The following is a 17,614-nucleotide window of genomic DNA, read 5'->3' as shown; positions in this document are numbered from 1 at the left end:
TTCACTTAAGACTGTGAGCAACATTATCTACTTGATAGTTGTTTGACTGAAAGCCATGTAGCGCGGATACTCCTGTTTTTTTTTTGGAAGTCTCGGATACGATACGCAAATACGCGTATCGGATACGGCAAAAAACGTTTGGGCTCAAATTGCAAAAAATTTAAAATTTCTAGGGTTAAATTGAAAGCAATAGACTTCTGAGGACTATTTAATAAATATACTAAAATTAATTGGGCCTAAAAAGCCCTTACGTTTTTTTTTTTCTTTTTTCTTCTGAAATCAGTGGCCACTGCCTAGATTAATTTTTCTCCTGCAGCCCGTTGCTCGCCGTCGCTCCCCTCTGCTCTGCTCGCCGCTCCCCTCAGTGGCCATTACTCTAGGATTTTTACTCGTACCCGTATCCATGCAACATAGACTGAAAGCTGTTGCTGAATATAGGTGCCGTATTTGAGTGCTTCTTTTGGAGTTATCTATGTCCTTGTGAAACCCTCTGTAAGCACTTCCCCTCAACTTTGGTATTTGGTAAAAAATTAATGTTAAGGATGTCCACATTCATTTTCGCTTTATGTTTACAAACTTATGCAGTTATATCAAAGGCATCAAACTCAGCAGATCAGGTTAGTCTCCACTACCAAATACTTAATTTTCAGGAGCAAATCTCAAACTAAAATTAATGTTTGGATAATGTAATTTCTAATACCACACATATATTTTGGATTTCGTTTTCATGCGTTGTGAGGAATCGTGTAATTTAGCTGACGGCGAGTGAAGATTTCAGTTAATAAAAAAGTATACCAGTACCTCTAATCTGCATAACTCTGCGCTCAATAAACATTAGTTACCATATGCAACCACTCTCTTGTAGTCCTTTGTACTAAACCATGAAAGTACCACACAAGAAATCTGGAACCTCATATTGTGATTTTGGACGAGAAGTTCATAGAAATATAGCCAGAAAAAAAGCTTCAACAATCATTGGGGTCTTTAAGTTTTGCTATACATGTGCCAAAACAATTCAGATATTGTCTCTTCCTAGCAATTTTTAATGTAAGATGATCATACTATTCTAGAATTTGGATTTGATATTTTAGATGAATGCTATATCTATTTTATATGTTTGTTTTGTGAAAAGAATGTTAATATTTTGTTAAATGTTTATTTATATACATGTTCTTGTCTATTTAAATAAATAAGACATGAACTTTATTTTATTTTGAGTTGCATATGGTTACTGTGTTAATATAATAATTATTTTAATTCAAAAATATATTTTTTGAATATTGGATATGTGTTAAATTTTAAAATGGTTAACTTTTTATCAAAGATTATAATTCCATGAAATTTTATTTTTAGGCATACAGGCACGACTATCATGAGGTTTCCTCGAATCACCAGGTAACCATGTATTGTATTTTTTTTATTCGCTACTTATTTTTTTTTTACACCATTTAATCCAAGTCTAATTAACTTTTAAGCTTGCTTTTTTCTTTTTTCTTTTTTTTTCCCTCAGTGCGATCCTAAGACAAGCCTTCACTGCTCATCTACAAACCCAACCTAAGCAGTTTCGGATTGTAGATTTTCGGTTGTTTGACAAATGGCTCTCACCAGTGAGAAATCAAGGAAATACATCCTCCTGTGCCTTTGTCTCCGCCACAGCATGCACTGAGATGTTGTGTAGGCAATCGGGTGTCCAAATAGAAGGCAGACAGAAATTTTTTCTGGATGTTCAAGATCTGTTGGAGAATTTGGACAAGTTTTATCCTTATCGTGCTCCTGTTGATGTTGGAGATGCTCCTGTTGGTGTTGGAGATGCAACACTTACCCGTCTTAACCTATGCTACAGAGAAAGGACTTTGCGTTACCAGTCAGTGTAGAAATCCTCTACCGAAAAACATTTTCTCCCATTTCTGTCCTCAGGTAAAAAATCTTAAATTGATATAGACAATTTGATCCATTAATATTAATTGATTTTTTTTTTTCCTTTTTCAGGCACATAGAATAAAACTCAAGTCACAAACTTTCTTGGATAAGGCAACAACAACATTTGCAGCAGTCTATTATCACCCGTTGATAATTGGAATGGAGACCTTCGATTCATTTGTTGGATGCAGGAAAGTGATTTACAATGGTCCATTGGCTAGTGAATTAGCCAATGACGTGGGAATTGGCCATGCTATGGTGGTGGTCGGCATTTGTATAGTTGTAATAGACGGCGAAGTGAAGAAGTTTGTTATTTTACAAAATAGTTGGGGGGTAAGTTTTGGATTTAGGGGCTACGTTTTAGTCCCGGTTGAGCTAGGCGATGGATTCACCTTACTCGAACTTGAGTCGAAGCCACGAAAAAGAATGCCAAAGATATGTGATTTATGCAAGAATACACTGGAGCCTGTGATGAGCATGATAAAGAACACAGAACTGTGTGGACAGGCAATGATTGCTTACCTGCAGCAGAAGGGCTTCCCACAGGTTGCTCTTTATTTCGGGAAGGATGAAAGGACTCGCTTCAACTTAGCCCTTGAATGCGGTAATATTGAGAAAGCCCTTGAATCTGCCAAAAAGATTGATGAAAAAGATCACTGGTATAGACTGGGAGTGGAGGCACTTGGACAGGGAAATGCCGGGATTATTGAATATGAATACCAGAAGACAAAAAGCTTTGAGAGACTATCTTTTCATTATCTGATAACCGGTAATCTGGAAAAATTATCCAAAATGATGAGAATTGCGGAGGTCAAGAATGATGTGATGGGTCAATTTCATGATGCATTGTATCTTGGAGATATTAGGGAGCGTGTTAAGATTCTGGAGAATGCAGGCCATCTGCCTCTTGCATACGTTACAGCCACTGTCCATGCGCTCGATGATATTGCAGAGCGAATAGCTGTAGAATTTGGGGATAATATTCCCCATTTGCCCAAGGCGAGGAAACCTGCAGGAGATTGGCCTTCGTTGATGGTTAGTAAAGGGATTTTTGAGGTTGATCTAGGTGATACAGCCAGAGGTGGTAACCACCATGATTATGAAGATGCTGCTGATGCTGATTGGGTGAGGGTTTGGACATCGATGAGGTGGACAAGATACATAATGGAGACATTAGTGTGTTGGAGGATGAGGATTGAGCATGAAGAGAATGAAGAGGGAGGATGGGATCTCGAGGACTTGGATCTGCCTCCTGATGCTGACACGCCAAAAACAACTTCAAATTCACGTTCCTCTGTATTTGTTGGCCCTACCCCTGGCATGTTGCTGCTGAACATGCTGCTGCTGGGGATTTCGACACAGCAATCCGCCTAAGATTAGCCATGGTTTATTAAAAATCGTGGCTAATTTGGTTATTTTCTTGTAGTGTGCACCAAGCTCCATTCTACCGTAACTTCATGGTTGCAAGTAAAATTGGTTTCCCGTTGAATAGGACCGAACTCTGTTTCTGTCTTTTGTTTTTACACTAACCTCAAATCCTCAATGATATGCATTACTCTTTCTGTCTCAATGGGTTCATTCATACCTGTAATTGTAAGCAGCAACAGTTCATTCTGGTCAATTTCAACCGATATTAGATTGATGTAGTGGCATTAGTTAGTAGATTTCCAAAAGATGTTGCTCCCATATTTAAAGTGGATTCCATGTCCATTAGTTAAGCCTAATGGTGATGCATCATTCATTTTATCATCCATATGGCCAACTAGTTTGGTTTGTGTGTTTTGTGAACTTAACTGGACATGATGTTCCATGACGATGCTATGTTTTGCGCTTAGTTCTCTTGCATCTGCCGGACATGGTTTGTACAAGCCTCGGTTCATCTATCCTCTAAATAAGCTTAATTTTCATGGTTTCTTTATTTATTCAGTTCGAGCAAGAGAATTCGAGCACGATTTCACAACTTGCCAAATTACATCCCATAAAGTGGAATGGTATTTGTTCGATTTACATTTATCCGAACTTTTGTTTAGATGTGTCTATGAAGACCAAAACCAACACATTTTTACCCATCAATAATATTTGTTTAGTTTCCTACTTTCGTTTCCACTACTGCCTTTTTTGTTTTTTTTTTTAATAAATTGGTATATTTATTATGATCCCCATAAGAAGTAGAGAAGCTTGAGGTGCATCAAGTCGGGGACAGTAGGCTGATTAAATTTTCATGTATGAACATTAATTGAAGGGATGAACTTGGTGCGGAAGAAAATAATAGGTGGGGCGGCCTTTAGTTGATTTGCGGTGCAGTTTTCGAAATCAATTTATATGCGTTAAAATTGACCAACACAAAGCGATAAAAAATAGAGCGTGGTTCTCCTCTGGTGAATAATAAACTATCAAAGTTATTTTGACATAAAAATATCATAATTTACACTAATCTCTCATAAAAGAGTGACATGTTGATGTGTAGGAGTTTATACGACCCTTGACGATAACCTATAAATTCTACGACCTTTTGGAGATTATTATGTATTTGAAAAATGTGTTATAAATTCAAATTAGCTAAATGAATTATATATCATACAATTGAAAAACAAACAAATTATCTTATAAATTATGGAAAACTTCTTGAAAAACGTTTGTTGTTGAATTTTTCTGGTTGGTTTTGCCATCACAAATCAAGATTTTGAGACCCTTAGGATTGGTAACCCTAGATACAACGACATACAACTGACATGACTAAACTGACATGACTAATAATTAACGAAAAATATTAGTAAAAATAAAAATTTGAATAAATAAATAAAATACAAATAGCTAAATGGATATTTTTTTAGAATAACTAAATGAAATATATATTGTACAGTTAGAAAATGAATTCTTAATTCTCACAAAGCACATGGTAACTTATTGTTCTTGACATAAAATAAATATAGATACTCACTACAAATTAAATGAGAAAGTTAAGAAAAATAAAATTTACACTAAATATTCAACAAAATTAATAAGTTTCATAGCACGACATTAATTTCTCTATTTTGGAGGAAATCTCTTGATATTATTTTGTCAATAACATCTAGAAAAAAAAAATTAAAATGATAGAAAATTTGTTAGATGAATAAAATATAAGTAAAAATTAGAAAACTAATAAATAAACAAAAAAAGGATATAAAATGTGATGTATTCATCAAGAAGGAAAAACAGATGTAGCAAAAAAATTTGTTTAATTGATGACATCCACACTTTTCAAATCTCTAAAGCTCTTGAATTCAAACATTTTCGAAATAATAGTATCATAAAAAATATCGCATACATTTGTTTTAGTTATAAATTTGATTTTATATTTCAGTCTATTTTATGCAACAATTATGTTTTAAATAGCAAAAAGATGATTTTTTTTATGATTGGTTTTCACTTTCTCTGTGACACCATATTTTATTGTTGCATGCGTGCATGAACCCTATAAAATAGAAAAAAAAATTATATTTACATTTCTAGATAGATAAATATCAATAAGAAAAAATACATATACATCGCAACATCATGAAATATGCATCACAACGTGGAATCTATCTTGTTTTCATACGAAAGTACGTAGATCGTAACAACGAACCAATCGTAGCTAAGCACTCAATGCAATATTGAAGTGTCTACTTCAAGAATAACTCTAATAAAAAAATGAGTCATTTGTTATTTTGATTGAATTATTATTACATGGTTTTGTATTTGAACACTATTTGTAGGACCGAGCATTGCCGCTTTACCAAAATATATAACTGGTGGCAATGGTGCAACTCAAATCTTTTAAACTACACAACATCTCAAACGTCATGGTTTGATTGCTCTATCCAGCACAGACAATTATTGTACCCTAACAATCTCCCTCTCAATAATTGAACTTCTTGCAATCAATGATAATCTAACACATGACTTTGACTCTGATATCAATTGTAGGACATATCATTTGTCGCTTTACTAAAAGCTATAGCTGATAGTAATGGTGCAACTCAAATGTTTTAAACAACACAACAGCCCAAGCTCTATGGTTCGATTGTTCTATCCAATAGGGACACTTATTGTACCCAACACTATTTATATATTATGTGTGTGTTCAAATTGAAATGATAATTTTTTTGTATATATGATAGACTTTTCAAATTTTCATCAGTAAAAGTGTAAAACAGTAAATTGTGATTTGATACACACACATAAAAATTATTGAACATTTCTTACATATATATGGCAAGATATCAAAATTTGATTGAGTAGATTGTTATATTATATATATATATATATACAAATTTGATATTATGAGCACCCATGATGTGCATTTTTGTGTGCACCGCTGACGTGGCATCATCTACATCCAATAGGTGGACGCCACATCAGCAGTGTACACATAAGTGCACATGTTAGGTGTTCACCATATCAAAACTCTATATATATATATATATATATATATATATATCATTTATGGAAATTTAAAAATTCTATCATATATACAAAAAAAATTATCATTTCAATTTGAACACACACATAATATATAAATAGTGTTGGGTACAATAAGTGTCCCTATTGGATAGAACAATCGAACCATAGAGCTTGGGCTGTTGCGTTGTTTAAAATATTTGAGTTGCACCATTACTATCAGCTATAGCTTTTGGTAAAGCGACAAATGATATGTCCTACAATTGATATCAGAGTCAAAGTCATGTGTTAGATTATCATTGATTGCAAGAAGTTCAATTATTGAGAGGGAGATTGTTAGGGTACAATAATTGTCTGTGCTGGGTAGAACAATCAAACCATGACGTTTGAGATGTTGTGTAGTTTAAAAGATTTGAGTTGCACCATTATCACTAGTTATATATTTTGGTAAAGCGGCAATGCTCGGTCCTACAAATAGTGTTCAAATACAAAACCATGTAATAATAATTCAATCAAAATAACAAATGACTCATTTTTTTATTAGAGTTATTCTTGAAGTAGACACTTCAATATTGCATTGAGTGCTTAGCTACGATTGGTTCGTTGTTACGATCTACGTACTTTCGTATGAAAACAAGATAGATTCCACGTTGTGATGCATATTTCATGATGTTGCGATGTATATGTATTTTTTCTTATTGATATTTATCTATCTATAAATGTAAATATAATTTTTTTTCTATTTTATAGGGTTCATGCACGCATGCAACAATAAAATATGGTGTCACAGAGAAAGTGAAAACCAATCATAAAAAAAATTATCTTTTTGTTATTTAAAACATAATTGTTGCATAAAATAGACTGAAATATAAAATCAAATTTATAACTAAAACAAATGTATGCGATATTTTTTATGATACTATTATTTCGAAAATGTTTGAATTCAAGAGCTTTAGAGATTTGAAAAGTGTGGATGTCATCAATTAAACAAATTTTTTTGCTACATCTGTTTTTCCTTCTTGATGAATACATCACATTTTATATCCTTTTTTTGTTTATTTATTAGTTTTCTAATTTTTGCTTATATTTTATTCATCTAACAAATTTTCTATCATTTTAATTTTTTTTTTCTAGATGTTATTGACAAAATAATATCAAGAGATTCCCTCCAAAATAGAGAAATTAATGTCGTGCTATGAAACTTATTAATTTTGTTGAATATTTAGTGTAAATTTTATTTTTCTTAACTTTCTCATTTAATTTGTAGTGAGTATCTATATTTATTTTATGTCAAGAACAATAAGTTACCATGTGCTTTGTGAGAATTAAGAATTCATTTTCTAACTGTACAATATATATTTCATTTAGTTATTCTAAAAAAATATCCATTTAGCTATTTGTATTTTATTTATTTATTCAAATTTTTATTTTTACTAATATTTTTCGTTAATTATATAAAATAATATCCCGTGCATCGCACGGGTAAAATACTAGTATATATATATATATACACATATGTATATATATATATATATATATATATATATATATATATATATATATATATATATATATATATATATAACATAGTTTTTGTTGTTTTTGGCAAAACATGCCAAAACATTATTACTAAAAACGGAAGTATGTGAAAAAGATGCTTAAAAGATTGTTTAAAAAAATATTTTTTCAAATTATTTAATCAATTTCATAATAATCGTTTTCCAAGAAATTCAAAAATCATTAATTATCATTTTTTTAAAAAATATATAACGTAAGATTCATAAAAAGTACATTTTTGTAAACAAACCGCTAAAAATTTTGGATTACGAAGAAATATATTAAAAAATTCCCATAATATTTACATCATTTTTAAAATACAACATTTTATCAAATTTTAAACTAAAAATTGGTATATTATCATATATAGTATTTATAGATATTTTTATACACAAAACAACTAATTGAAATTCAAAAATAATGATAATATCCGATTAAATTTCAAATTTTGAATAAAAATCATCATAAATCAACAAAATTTGAACAGAAACAAACTTCATGCGTTTATTGCTCCACAAAAAATGTGTATATAGTTCATATTTCTCTCTTTCCCTTTTATAACATTATTATTTTTTAAAAAAATTATACTTTCTAAATTATGTCAACGACAAAGTAAATTTTGAATTGAAAATTGCTATAGGAAATTTTTAATTGAAAATTTCTATATTATTATATTTAAATTATTATTTATTATCTATTTTTTATGATTAAATTTTTGGCAAATCAAATTTCTCATCATTAAGTAAATTTGAACCAATTATTTTGTATATTATATATATATATATATATATATATATATATATATATATATGTGTGTGTGTGTGTGTGTGTGTGTGTGGGGAAATGTGTTTCAATAAACGAAGCAAAATTATGAGCTTTAATTAATGATAAAATTAGTGATAAAATCAAATCAAATATTGAACAAAAAATTAGTATATTATCATGTGTAGAGTTTATGGAAATTTTCGCATACATATAGAGCTGTCAAACGGGCCAACCCATGGCTGGGCGGGTCGGCCCACCAAAAACTCACATTTGGCGGGTCGATGATGGGCCGACCCATCATCCTGGCGGGTTGGAAATTCTCAACCCAACCCAACCCAAGACGGGTTGCGGGTTAGGCAGGTCGGCCCGCGGGTTGGATCACGCAAATAAAAATAAATAAATAATATTATAAATAATTATAAATATCATTTCATAAATAAATATTAATAGAATATTAATATTAATTTTAATTATTGATTTCATGTGTGTAAATTTTATATAAAATAATTAATACAAAAAAAATGCATAACTTTTATTAAAAAAATACATATATAAAAATAAATTATTAATTTTACAGGCCCGCGAGCCAACCCGCGCGGGTCGCGGACCTAGGCGGGTTGGCCCATCTAGGCCCACCTTTTGTTGGGTTGAAAAAATTTCAACCTAACCCACTTAAATTTTATGGCGGGCCGGGCCAACCCGGCGGGCCTAACCCAAATTAACGGCTCTACATACATACCAAAATTTAAAATTTTACCAAAAGTTGGTACATTATCATATATATATATATATATCATTTATGGAAATTTTATATGCATATGGATAAAAAAATTTTAAATCACATCAAAATTTAGAACATCTTATCAAATTTCAAATTAAAATTAATATATTATCATATGTAAAAATATGAAAAATTTAACTTGTATATAGAAAAAATTAACTAAAATTAAAAAATAATGATAACGTACGGTCTAATTTTGAACCGAACATTGGTACATTATTATATAGTATATTATTAAAATTTTCTCATATATATGAACATAAAAAACTAACTGAAATTAAAAAGTAGTGATAATAAGAATTCAATTTTTTTGAACAGTTTGTTTACAAAATTTACGTTTTATGAATCATACGTTATAATATTTTTTAAAAATGTAAATTAATGATTTTTAAATTTCTTGGAAAACAATTATTATAAATGGAATGTTGAAATCCGCCTAATTTTTAATGGAGATATATATATATATATATAAATGTGTGTGTATATAAAAAGATGCCGATATTATCAAATTTTTTGTAATATATTCCTCTTAATCGAAATATGTCTAAATAAGTCAAATATTAGGTAATTGATTAAATAATTTGAAAAATATTATTTTTTTGAAACAATCTTTTAAGCTGGTTATTTTTTTGAAACAATATTATTTTGGCGAGATTTTTCTAAAAATGAAAAAAACTCTGTTATTATATATACTAGTATATATATAATTTAAAATAATGTTTTGTTCTATTATTTTCTTATAATTAAAAAAATAAACTATTAAGATATTATTGAGTAATTTTAAAAATATTACATATTTTACGTACGATTTTTATAAATTAAAATATAAAATAGTTTTTATTTAATTTTAAAATTTATCATAAAATTTTAAAATTATTTTCGTATATATTTAGTATTTACTTCACCTCCATATTATTATACCATTTTGGTAATTTTGACAATAAAAAAAGATCTTATAAAGGCAAACACATCAACATTTTAAGTTGTTTAAAATAAATTCATCCAAACATTTTAACAGCTTATTTTTAAAAGGAAAAATTGCAATTTTGGTCCTGTATGTTTGTCACTTTGCGATTTTAGTCCTCTACGTTTTCATATTTTAGTTTTTGTCCTACATGTTTTGATTTTTGGCAATTTCAATCCTTTTTATTCGAAAATTCTTACGTTGAACTTTACGCATCAGCTAGACATCAGCACTGCATTGGTTCAACATCAGCGCCACATCGAAAAAAGGACTAAAATTACCAAAAAAAATAAAGATAGCGGACTAAAATTGAAATCTGAAAACATAGAAGACCAAAATCGCAAAGTAACAAACATACAAGACTAAAAAAGTAATTTTCCATTTTTAAAATGAGACCTAACATCTTATAAGATCCTACAGCTTATAAGCTATTTTTAATAAGTTTAGCCAAATACTCAAGTGAATTATAGATTGTACAATTAAAAAACAAAAAAAATTAAGTGAAAAAAAACTTTTTATTTATTAAAAAACTTGTAACTGAACAAAAAATGATATAAAATGTAATCTATCCATAAAATACGAAGAAAAAAAGTACCAAAAAGTTATGTTTAACAAGTTACATCCGCACTTTTCAAATATTGAAAACTATTGAATTCAAAAATCTTTGACGAAAAAATATTATCGAAAATCACATATATTTGTTTTGTTTATAAAATTTATTTTGTATTATTTTGTTGTCATCTTATATTTTAGTGTATTTTCTGCAACAATTATGTTTTTAATATAAAAAAAAGATGATTTTCTTTGAAAAGTGGTTTCACTTATCAAGAACGTCATCTTTGATTGTTGCATGTATGCGTGAAATATAAAAAATAGAGAAAAATGTAAAATATACTCATATATTTTGTTGGGATCGGTTCAGAGGGTAGAGGGGGGGTGAATACACTCTGAAACTTTTCTTCTCCTTCTTTAAAAAAATGATCAAGTGAGGTTTAGTTCACTTAATCTGTTTTCTCAACTTCTAAAACGTTTTGAACAACTTAAATAGTGCGGAACTAGTTCAGAGGTTTTAGTGATGCAAAGTTTATAAAGCAATGTATGAGCAGGATGTAAGATAAATGGCAGTAAAGACTAAAACACGATTTTATGGAAGTTCGAAGGCTTAATCCTTCTACGTCTCCCCTTCTTCCACTTAGGAAGGAATTCACTAGAAGACTTTGGTTATTACAACGTCTTGTAATACACCCACTTCAGACTTAGGACTTATCCAATGCCTAATCCGAAACTCCTAGATTTACACAGATAAGAGTCTCAGTTCTTATCAGACTGGTGGAAGCTTTCAGAGCAGCTTCAGGTCTCTTCAACACTGAGTATAGTTGAGTTGAGCTTCTCAGACTGTAGAGCGGTCGAGAGGCTTGGAAACCCTAGGATGATCCTTGATGATCAGATACGTGAACTATAAGCGAGGGTTTATTTGAGCAGCAGATGAATGATCTTGTGAGTGTGCTCAAGTATATCAGATGAGGACTTCTGATATTACTCAAGTGATTGAAATGTCTCTCTTCGTTGTCTCGTATCACTTGATGTTGTTCCTTTTTTGTTTGTTGTTGTTGTTTTTGACTTCTTGAGCAATCCTCCCTTTAAATAGGTCAATCATCAACGTCTTTATTTTGAACGTTCTGATGCTGCATTGAATGCACATTTAATGCTCATAAATGCATTGATGATTCTGCATGAGGATCGTACACTGCAGACAACTTCCAGGGTCCAAAACTGGAATAAACGGTCGAGTGCTTTATCTGCAGTCATTCTGTGTTTTTGCCATTTTGGTATAACCTGTTGTCTTGATTTGCAGGAGTCAACAAATCTTCTGATACGCCGGTTCTGCTTTTAATAAAGGATCCTGCAAAGAACATCTTGTCACAGGTACTTGTCTTGAGATATCTTGATAGGCAGTTGGCATTCTACCGGTAGGGATATTTGTCCTCTGCTGGTTTGAATAACCAGTCGATAGGCTTGAGACTTCAACCGGTCGAGAGACATAGGCGGTTGACAAGCTTCCGGTAGAAGTTGTAGTAGATTCCTGAAATACAATGGTTGGCAGCACATTCCTATACAATGAGTTGTTGTTTGTTATCACCAAAATATCGGATTCAACAATTTTCCCCTTTTTGGTGATGACAAAACTTAAGTGCCCCAAGAACAATATGAAAGCAGTACAATGAACTTCATTGAGAGAATGAATTTCATTAAGTACAATAAACATTTTTATTACACCTACAGAAGAAAGTCAAAATGAGATGCAGCTGAGATAAGTGAAGATTGTTCATCTTTTGAACCAACTGGCTCCTCCCGACCTATCGCCTGACCTGTCGCCTTCTCTTCTTCTTCTGTCGGCTTCTTCCTTTCTTCTGGACTCTTCTTCTCGTCTTCTTGCCTCTGCTGCTCTACGTTGCTCTTCTTCCCCCTTTTTGGCATCACCTTGGTTGAGTCGAACGATGATCTCAGTGAGTTGAGTGCCAAGGCAGGATTGCATATTGTCAATCTTTGCATCGAGTTGAGCAAGTAGAGTAGCTTGCATAGTGTCCATCCGATCATTCAACTGCTTGTGAAGGCGATTTTCGGAGCGGATAACTTGTTCAGAGACGGTAGAGAGCGTGTTGATTTGAGTGCGATGATGATTAGTGATTTCTGTGGTCATACGAGCAAGATCTCGAGACACGGTCTCGAAATGCCGAATCATCGTCTGGCGTGAATTATCAACGGAGAAGGAGGAGTTAGTGATATCTTGAGAGAAGGACCTAACCGTTTGCGTGAGCTCATGTAGCCTATTAATCAAGGTATGATCTAGAGCTGCGGCCATGGCGTCAATCAAAGACTCATCAGTCTGAAGCATTTGCCCTTGTTGGTCATTTCTTGGTGAAACCGAGCTAGACTCACGATGATGTGGTGATGGTGATCTGGCTGGAGAGCTAGATGATGGACCCTCCAATAATGGTACAGTTGGAGATGTAATAGTCTCGACTGCAGCCAATATGGTTGGTGGAGTATCAGGATCAGCACTTGGTTCATCCATAATGAGATCTTCCATAAACTTTTCAGTGGATGGAGACGGTTGATGTGCTTGATCAGCATCAGTCACTTGCTGTACTGGAGATGCAGGTGATACAATAGTGCTTGGTGTCTCCATTGGGGGCACTATTGCTGTACTACTGCAAGGAGCCTCTGTCACAGAGGTGACAGGTATCTCTTGTGCAACCACTTCTGAAACATCTTGTGGATGACTTGGAGAGGTGAAAGCGGTCGTCACTGGAAAGGAGTGAGCAATCACAACTACTTCCGGTTGAGTGACTGCTTGGACTGCGGTGGAGGAGGGGTCGACCGATGAAGAGGCTGCCACACTCGATTTTAGAGCAGATGATTGAAAGAGGTCGGCAGTGATGAGATCGGTCAGAATCCCATCTGAAGAAGAAAAAGCATAGACGTCTTCCTCACCCTGATCTTGAGTGAGAAAGGTCTTCATCATTACTTGTCCTTCCAGCACATAAGCTTGTAAACAGGCTGCTGAAGCTGGTGTGTTGTCAGTGTTGAGAGCTTGATAGTGCTGAAGCAGTTGAGTGATTTGACGTAGACTATCCTGTAGTCCAGTCAAAATCACAAAGTCATCGGCAGCGGTAGAACTCTTAGATTTGAAATTCTTGACACGCTCATTAATTAACAGAGATAGCAGGCTTCCTCGAAGCTTCAAGTCTATGAGCTGTCTTCTTCCCAAAGCCTCCACGATGTCTTTAGTATCAGCAAATAGAAGCATCTTTTGCTCAATAAGGTTTAGAGATTTCCATTTAGGAAATATTTGAGCCAGAGTCAGGTGTGTGCGGGAGTGATGCCATCTGTCAAAGCGTTGTAGGTGACGCTTGACAGTGCGGAGGACGTGTGAGATGATCAGATTTAGCTCTATCGTAGCTGCTGGTTGAGCCTTGGGTGTGTAGATCATCACACCTTTCCCTTTGTCTTTGGGATCAGCTAGAGTGACCTTAGGAGCTGATAAGGCACCTTCCCGGATTGTCACACCCTTTGTAGGATGAGGAGCAGTAGAAGCAGCAGCGGTAGTGGTCTCGACCGTTGGCAGGGTAGGAGCAAGGCCAGACAGAGACTTTAGCTTCTTGTGCTGCCTCTTCTTCTCGCCTGCAGGCGTAGATGACACAGCTGCTTTGGATAGAGAAGGAGATGATTTGCTGAAAGCTTGAATCAGTGGAACATTCTCACGTGATTCGTCTTCAGAGTCAGATTCGATGATCAGTTGGCGCTTGGCAGACTTTTTGGTGTCGACTGGTTTGGCCACGACCGGAACCGTTGAAAGCGGTTGTGGGATAGCAATAACCTTTGCGGTAGCGGGCAAGGTGTCGACCGCAGTCTCCTTTTTGTTCAGGAATTTGTGAATCGTGGACTTGTTGAGCCATTTGGTGGGATGCAGAGGCTCAGTTTTGGAGAAGTCCACTCCAAGGGTGCTCAAAATGTGGCAAATTTGCAGAGCAAATCCCTCGGATTGCCCTTTGCCCCTGATCATTTCACATAGAATATTGAACAGAATGTCTGACCAGTTTATGTTGATCTTGGAGGCAATACACGCCATGTATTGAAATTTCTCCAGTGTCACTTTGTCGTAAGAACCAGCCTTGGCCAGAAGATTCTTGGCTACGATGTTGGTCAAGAGCCTGAATGGAGCTTTGAGAGATGTCTTCTGGGCCGGCAGTTTGATTGGAGCATCAGTGGTTGAGAACTCCTTCAACCAGTAAGAGCAATTACCGTCTGGAAGATCCGTGCATTTTGTCAAACCCCTGGAGGGCAGATCAAAAATGCTAGCGAAGAACTGCTGATTGAAAGAGTAGACTTCTGTCTTGATCACGCATTTGATAGTCCCATGCTCGATTTGAGCGGTAGTGAAGAACTCCTTCAAAACAGGCAAATCGCAGATGGCACTGCATTCCAGAAATTTCTTCAGTCCAGAGGCTTCAAGCATGGTGAAGACCTCTGTAATTCCTGCATTGTTTGCCTTAACCACGGAGTCAAAGTTGATTGCCAGGCAGGTCTTCTGGATCGACATGATAGCTGTAGATAGGAACTAGAGCAGAAAGTAAGCAAGATCTAGAGAGTAATTCGATGGAACGTTTAGTGCAATATGAAAGCTTTAGCAAATGTGAAAGGTTGATATACGAGTGTAAAGAGGTATATATAGGAACCTATGGGCCATAGGATGACGTCATGAAAAAGTGTTTTTGAAATTCAAAAATATTTTGAGGAGAATAATCACCGCGCCCAATTAATGTCAACTGGTTCAAAGCACAAGGCTGCTAGTACTAAGCCTGTCAGACACTAGTTTAAGGCGGATGATATGCCACTATTTATGGCAATGTAAAAGCTAAGCTATTAATGTCATAATGGCAATTATTCCCCCTAAACACATGCATACTAACTCAGATCTACTAAGCCAAGAATATTTCGAAAATAAGAAAACTTAGCGTCCGGTAGAGGCTTGGTGAATATGTCTGCTGCTTGCTGATCGGTAGAGATGTATTCCAGCTTGATTTCTTTCTTTAAGACATGATCTCGGATAAAGTGATGCCTGACATCAATGTGCTTTGTCCTAGAGTGCATCACTGGATTGTGAGTGATGGCTATGGCACTTGTATTGTCACAGTAGATTGGAGCTTCACTCGACCGGATTCCATAATCCTTAAGCTGCTGTTGAATCCAAAGTATTTGAGCACAACAGCTGCCAGCAGCAAGGTATTCTGCTTCGGCGGTCGAGGTAGCAATTGATGTCTGCTTCTTACTTGACCACGAAATCAGTCTATCTCCAAGGAACTGACATGTGCCGCTTGTACTTTTGCGATCAATTCTACACCCTGCATAATCTGCATCTGAATAGCCAATAAGATTAAGATTTGAATCTTTGGGATACCAAAGACCCACATTAGTAGTTCCTTTAATATATTTAATGATTCGTTTGGCAGCAATAAAATGAGATTGCTTAGGTGCTGCTTGAAATCTAGCACATAGACAGACTGAATACATAATATCCGGTCAACTGGCAGTCAAATAAAGCAATGAGCCAATAAGGCCTCGATACATGGTTACCTCGACCGGGATTCCCCCTTCATCTTTATCAAGCTTGATTGATGTACTCATGGGGGTAGATGCAGTTGAGCATTGTTCCATTCCAAACTTCTTTACCAATTCCTTGGCATACTTGGACTGATTGATAAATATTCCAGTTTCAAGTTGCTTCACTTGAAGTCCAAGAAAGAAGTTTAGCTCGCCCATCATGCTCATTTCAAACTTCTCCTGCATTAGCTTAGAGAACTTTGAGCACAACTTGGGGTTAGTTGACCCAAATATAATGTCATCAACATAAATTTGTACTAGTAACACATGATCACCTTTTACAAATATAAACAGGGTCTTATCGACCGTTCCAATTTGGAAATCATGTTCCAGTAAAAATTTTAGTAATGTGTCATACCAAGCACGTGGTGCTTGTTTTAATCCATAAAGAGCTTTGTCAAGTTTATAGATATATTGAGGATGAGTAGGATTGACAAAACCTGGTGGTTGTTCAACGTACACCTCTTCTTGAAGTAGACCATTGAGGAATGCAGACTTGACATCCATTTGATAAACTTTAAAATCCTTAAAAGCTGCATAGGCAAGAAAGATGCGGATTGCTTCTAGTCTTGCAACTGGCGCGAAGGATTTCTCAAAGTCTATGCCTTCTTCTTGTCTAAATCCTTGAGCAACAAGTCGAGCTTTGTTACGCACAACAGTGCCATGTTCATCGATCTTGTTACGAAACACCCATCTAGTTCCAATCACATTTTGATTTTCCGGTCGAGGAACTAGATGCCAAACATTGTTGCGGGTGAATTGATTCAGTTCTTCTTGCATTGCCTCGATCCAGCTGGCATCTGATAGGGCTTCATCTATCTTCTTGGGCTCTACCTGAGATATGAAAGCTGCATGCAAGAATTCATTAATCATTTGACCACGTGTTTTTCGAGGAGCAGAAGGGTCACCTATGACCAACCCAGGTGGATGATTTTTGTTCCACCTAAAATAATTCCCTAAAGGGTTGTCATCAATTGGTTGATGAACGTCCTCGTTTACTGGATCATCATTGGCAGGAGGATCGTTATCCACCGGTG

At 34.5% G+C, this 17,614-nt stretch overlaps 1 protein-coding gene across 1 annotated transcript; it reads left to right on the top strand.

The window, feature by feature from the left end:
* Positions 1-403: 403 nt before the first annotated feature.
* On the top strand, positions 404-3,605 carry LOC140878420 (coatomer subunit alpha-1-like). Its single transcript, XM_073282019.1, has 6 exons — positions 404-443; positions 586-617; positions 1,354-1,403; positions 1,511-1,607; positions 1,789-1,917; positions 1,990-3,605. The coding sequence occupies exons 1-6, from the start codon at positions 404-406 to the stop codon at positions 3,292-3,294; spliced, it is 1,653 nt and encodes a 550-aa protein (XP_073138120.1). The 3' UTR covers positions 3,295-3,605.
* The last annotated feature ends 14,009 nt before the right edge of the window (positions 3,606-17,614 follow it).

This window comes from Henckelia pumila, chromosome 2 (assembly GCF_033568475.1).
Source record: "Henckelia pumila isolate YLH828 chromosome 2, ASM3356847v2, whole genome shotgun sequence".
Taxonomy (NCBI): Eukaryota; Viridiplantae; Streptophyta; class Magnoliopsida; order Lamiales; family Gesneriaceae; genus Henckelia; species Henckelia pumila.
This window is presented reverse-complemented; position numbering and strand designations above follow the sequence as displayed.